This window comes from Dipodomys ordii, unplaced genomic scaffold, assembly GCF_000151885.1.
Source record: "Dipodomys ordii isolate 6190 unplaced genomic scaffold, Dord_2.0 Scaffold120, whole genome shotgun sequence".
In the NCBI taxonomy this organism is placed as follows: Eukaryota; Metazoa; Chordata; class Mammalia; order Rodentia; family Heteromyidae; genus Dipodomys; species Dipodomys ordii.
Window position 1 is genome coordinate 1,090,615 of NW_012267336.1, and position 6,006 is coordinate 1,096,620.

The 6,006-nt window shown below is 39.3% G+C and overlaps 1 protein-coding gene across 2 annotated transcripts in view; it reads left to right on the forward strand.

The window, feature by feature from the left end:
- Window positions 1-6,006, forward strand: part of Btbd9 (BTB (POZ) domain containing 9) — a 334,637-nt gene that overhangs the window by 37,420 nt on the left and 291,211 nt on the right. For both annotated transcript variants that reach the window (XM_013029650.1, XM_013029651.1), the window contains exon 5: window positions 4,910-5,129. In XM_013029650.1, the coding sequence (XP_012885104.1) occupies window positions 4,910-5,129 (220 nt within the window). The remainder of the gene's footprint in view (window positions 1-4,909; window positions 5,130-6,006) is intronic.

Below are 6,006 nucleotides of genomic sequence, written 5' to 3' on the forward strand. Positions count from 1 at the left end.
TTTTTGGGTCCGGTTGTGGGGCCTGAACTCTGGGCCTGGGTGCTGGGTGCTGTCCCTCAGCTCTTCAGCTCAAGGCCAGCGCTCTACCACTTGAGCAACAGCACCATTTCCGGCTTTTTTCTTTTTGCTTATGTGGTGCTGAGGAATCGAACCCAGGACCTCATGCATTGCAAGGCAAGCTCTCTACCATTGAGCCACCTTCCCAGCCCCCTTTTTAGTTTTCTTACTGTTAGGTAAGTATGGGAACTAAGAGTACTTACAGTTTGAATTTTTTTCTTTAAAAATTTAAAAAAGTTGTTATTATAAAAGTGATGTAGGGAGAGGTTACAGTTAACATTTCTTTTTGGACAGTGTTACCCCTTCCCTTGCTTTCTCCTAGTGTTTTCCTCCTGATTTTGAATTTTTTATGATTTGATTTTTTCAGGATTACTTTTCTTTTGAAGTTTATAACTTAACTATAGATTTTTCAAAAAAATACTTAGAGTTATATACATATATTTTTTTGGCTTGAACTCTGGGCTTGGGCTCTATCCCTGCTCTCTTCAGCTCAAGGCGAGCGCTCTACCGCTTGAGCCACAGCACCATTTCCAGTTTTCTGGTGGTTAATTGGAGATAAGAGTCTCATGGGTTTTTCTTCCCGGGCTGGCTTTGAACCATGATCCCCAGATCTCAGCCTCCTGAGTAGTTAGGATTACAGGAGTGAGCCACAGGCCCCCAGCCTTGGAGTTATATTTTTATCCAGCAAGATAGTCACATTCTAGTTACCATGAGTGAATTTCCACTTGTATAAATGTTCTTCATTTTGCAGTGAAAGATACTCTCAGGGAATGCATCTATCAAGAATGGCTCAAATAGTTCTTAAGTACTCTTGAAATAAACTTCAAGAGAAAACAGACTTGTGGTAGAAATTTCATTTCTATTTTAGACTTTAGTTATAGTCATTTGAAACTCTTGTGCCTAGTATATTATTCCTAGCTTGATAAATTTTGATGCTGAGGAAGCTTATGTTGAAGAGAAAATCAAAATATATCATCAATTTCTAAATCTGGAACATGATGCTCCTCTCTGAGGCTTATTCATGACTTGTGGTGGTAAAAAAAAATCAGAGAAGAGGGTTCCACTGGTCAGCAGTGGCAGACTGTGTTTCCACATCTTATACCAACAATGAGGGGAAAACACACACACACACACACACACACACACACACACACACACACACACACACACACACACACGAACCACCTGCCAAAATTATATATACACAGTTTATCAAGTAGCTATACATGATTGATATCTGAAAAGCACAGCTTTGGAGCTCTTACTTGGGGGCATCAGGAAATCCCAGTACCTTTCACAGTACCTTATATGGAGTGACTGTTCTATAAAGTATACAGTATATAGCACTTCGGCATTTTCTGTAGTGTAATTTTTATAAGGTAGTTAGGTAATTTTTTTTAGATGAGAAAGCAGATACAGGGGCTGGGAAGATGGCTCAGTGGTAGAGTGCTTGCCTTGCATGCCTGAGGCCCTGGTTTCGATTCCTCAGCACCACATAAGCAAAAAGAAAAAAGCCGGAGGTGGCTCTGTGGCTCAAGTGGTAGAGCGCTAGCCTTGAGCTGAAGAGCTGAGGGACAGTGCCCAGGCCCAGAGTACAGGCCCCACAACCGGACCCCTCCTTCCCCCCCCAAAAAAAAAGAGAAAGCAGATACAAAGAGACTGAGACCTTACTCAAGGGTGGTGAGTACTAGAGCCTGAGTCTCAAATCTAGATTTTGTTTAGCTTTTTCATATGTTCAGTGCATTTAGAGGAAGGTAGGGTTTAGAAAGAGGGATTCATTCTATCATAAATTCTTCATGAATGTGGGTAACAGATAATAAAAAATGGTATCCATGGTGGTAGTACTGGGTCCTGATCTTAGCTCTGCTGCTTGTGGTTTGCATGATTTTAGATAAGCCCATGGGGCTTTCCTCTGCCTTCATTCCTCTTCTGTGAAATGGATGTAGAAATAGTGGTACTGTACTCAAAGGACTGGTACAGGAGTAAATCAAAGGAGTTAATGTTGTGAACTTCTCAGAGCAGTGGCCGTGTAGCATATAGTACTTATCATGGAAGGTTGACTAGATTGGAAGAATATGGGTGATTATCACAAGCTAATGGGCCTTAGAAAGTTATAAATCTGTATCACTTAAGCTTCTGATGGTAAGAAGTTGAGCATGACGGAAGTTGTTTGTTTTTGCTTACTTGCTTCAGTCTTTTGCTAGTTACTGAAACCCTACCAGACCTCAACTTTTTCAGCTACATTTATTGTCCTCTTCTGGAGCCACTCTCTACCTGTCCTTGTTAAAACTCTTTTCTAAAATTCGGTTTTCCCAGAACTCAGTAATGATGAATTACTTAAGTCTTCTTCCTAATAGCCTGCTATAACTTATACTTTCTCCCCTGCAAAGCACATAGCCCAAGTGTGTGAACCCTGAGAATTCAGATTATATTTACAGCCTACAAATTTTCATAGTTCTTACCCGCCCCCCCCCCACACTTATTTAGTTTTTGTAGGTTGTGGGGCTTGAACTACACACACATATTTATATACACACATGATTAATCCTACCTACTCAGGAGGCTGAGATCTGAGGATTGCAGTTCAAAGCTGGCCCAGGGAGGAAACTCCCTGAAACTCTTATCTCCAATTAACTGCCAAAACAGCTGGAACTGGGGCTGTGACTCAAAGTGTTAGAGCACTAGCCTAGTGCCCAGGTCCTGAGCTTAAGCCCTAGGACTAGCACAAAAACAGATTATCCTAATCAAACTCAAGTTACTTCCATTTACCTCTTTTTCCCCTTCCTAGCACAGTTTTCACAAGTTTCATTGTTCTATTTTCATATGTGTAAATAAACTACTTTGACCATATACATCTTCATTTACCCTTTCCTGTAGCTCTCTTCCTTCCTAGTTCCTGAGTAGAGCCTGTTTTACTTTCTTGTCATTCATTTTCTTTTTTTTAAGTATGTATTAATAGTACCAGGAGGTTTCACCTTGGTATGTCAGACATGCATATATTATAATTTGAATAACCTTCTCTATTGGGTTCTTTTTCCTCACACCCGCCAAGCCCCATATTGATTTACAGCTTTTATTGAAGTTGCTTATGTCATCTTCATACATACATACATATTTTGACATTATTCACCCTCTATCTTTCTTTCCCTTTCCTTTTTCCCTCATTCACAGGGGTAGGGAACCTTTTCTCTGTTAAGGGTATTTTTTTTTTTTTTTTGCTAACATTATTATGAGCCACCTGCCAAAATTATCAATATAGGCCATGGGCAGATGATGACATACATTATGTACCAAATAATTCTTTCAGCCTTATATAGTCCATGGGCTGGAGGTTCTCCCACCCCTGCCACAGTCCCATAGTTGCAGTCATGTTCTGTGTATGTGTGTAGACATGCATATTTATGAATATGTATGTTTTTTAGGTCTACTTTCCACAGATGAGTAAAGTCATATGATAAGTGGCTTTTGAACTTGGCTTGTCTGACTCAATGTGCCCTTCTCCAGTTTCACCCATTTTTCTTCAAATGACATGATTTCAGTTTTCTTTATGGTTGTATAATATTTCATGGTGTGTGTGTGTGTGTTATCCACTCATCTGGTGTTAGACACCTTGGCTGATTTTACAGTTTGGCTCTTGTGAAGGGTGTTGCAGTGTTTCAGTAAGCTTGTATACAATATACTTGTATTTAAGTTCCTTCTTTGGATATTGATTTATACTCCTTCACATTTATGCCCAATAGTGTTATGGCTGGTTTTTTGTATTTAAAGACCATACTATGTACTTTACGAGAATTATCTCAAGTCCTTAAACTTCTAAGCCCGTGCAGGGGTAGGAAGTCTTTATTTCTGCCATTTGGATATATATAACATTTGTGGGCCATACAAAATGATCAATACAGGCAGATGGCTGTAAGGCAGCTGAAGAGAAATATGTATGTCTGTCCTGCCATGTACTGAATGATTTTGTGCTCCTTGTATGGCCTGCAGACTGGATGTTCCTCACGGGGCCCAGGCTAGGGGATAGGCATTGTCCTATTAAGAAATAAAGTTGAGAGAGAAACTTCGCCAAGGGACCTACCTGGTTAAAGATGGAGTCATGGTTATGGTTAAACTGTGATTCCTTAACACGCAGCATCTTGACTTTCCATGGAGAGTTGGTTTGAGAATGAAAGTACCTAAGGGACACACTTTCTGGAGCTGTGAAGTGTGAAGACTTCAAAGTCCCAGGTGCAATTGGTACTTCTTAAATTTCATATTGGAGAGGGAAAGGTTTAATAATGTTGTACTGATTTTGACTTTCCATTAAAAAAGTCAGAAGTGCAGTAAAATATATTTTCTTTTAAATATTATCTTTTTAAAAAAAGTAGTTGAATTGATTTAGCATATATGTGTATGACCTAACAGCCATGCTGCATTGAAACCTGTCTCTCTGTTGTTTTTTCAGATACTTGTTTTGCTTTTTTATATTGTGCTCAGTCCAGATGGCAGGCACAGGTCATCCTACAAGCTATTTTTGTCCAGTAGATAGTAAATTCAAGCTAGTAATATGAACTCAACAGAGTTCTTTTGCATTTCCTGGTACATACTTTTCTTAATATTATTAGCTTTTTCTTTATAACATGTAGTCCTGGCACATTGTGATTTTGACAGTGGCATTACATTTAGGCTCTATATGGTATGTTAAACCCCATCAGCATTTCCAAATCTTCTATTTCTATAGACATGGCTATACCCTTTAAAATTAAATGCAGATAACAGAATCAATTAGGATGCTAGAATTATATCTTTTTCTTTAAATGAATAATAATTTTGTAAGTAACCATTAATTTTGTTTTTCTGTTTTTAACTGAAGTACCAGAAGAAAACATTGCAACTATGAAGTATGGAGCCCAGGTTGTAAAAGGGGAGCTGAAGTCTGCCTTGCTCGATGGTGATACTCAAAATTATGATTTGGATCATGGGTTTTCTAGGCACCCAATTGATGATGACTGCCGTTCAGGCATTGAGATAAAGCTAGGTCAGCCATCCATCATCAACCACATACGGATACTCCTGTGGGACCGAGACAGCAGGTGAGTCATTTATGTGACATAAAGAGAAACTTAGCTGACTTCATGGTCAGCCACTTTGGTTTTACAGATTTCAGTTTATTTCTTTATGATCATTTTAATATTTCTCTTGAAGTTCTGTGGGAAGAGTTAAGGTTATATTCCTTTTAAAAACAGTTTTTAAAACTTTATAAAACTGAATATGTATTTGTTGTGGAAAGCATAGAAAATATGGAAAAGCATATCAAAATTGTTAGTAATATCAACTATTTTTGTTAAAATTTGGATCTACTTAGCGTTTTTGTTGTTGTTGTTGTTGTTGGTTGTAGGGTTTGACTCAGGGGACCTGGGTGCTGTCCCTGAGCCAGCTTGTGCTTAAGGTGAGCGCTCTACTACAGTGCCACTTCTGGTTTTTGAGTGGTTAATTGGAGATAAGGGTCTGACAGGGATTTTTCAGCCTGGCTGGCTTTGCACTGCTGTCCTCAGATCTCAGCCTCCTGAGTAATTAGGCATGAGCCACTGGTGCTCATCTCTACCTAGCATTTTTTAACTTCTACCTGTCTGTGGCTTTCAAAGTAAAGATTACATACCAAAAGCTGATCTCATCTTTTTTCCCTCTCCGCCCCACTCCCCATTTTTTTGTACTGGTCCTGGGGTTGAAGTCAGTGGTGCTTTCCTTGAGCTTTCTTGCTAAAGGCTAATGCTTTACTACTTGAGCCACTTTTCCACTTCTGGCTTTTTGTTGATTAAGTAGAGCTAAGTGTCTCATGGACTTTCCTGCCCAGGCTGACTTTGAATCTCTATCCTCAGATCTCTCAGCCTCCTTAGTAGCTAGGATTACAGGCATGAGCCACTGGTACCCAGCTTCAGTAGCTTTCTTTGTTTTTTTTTTTTTTTTTTT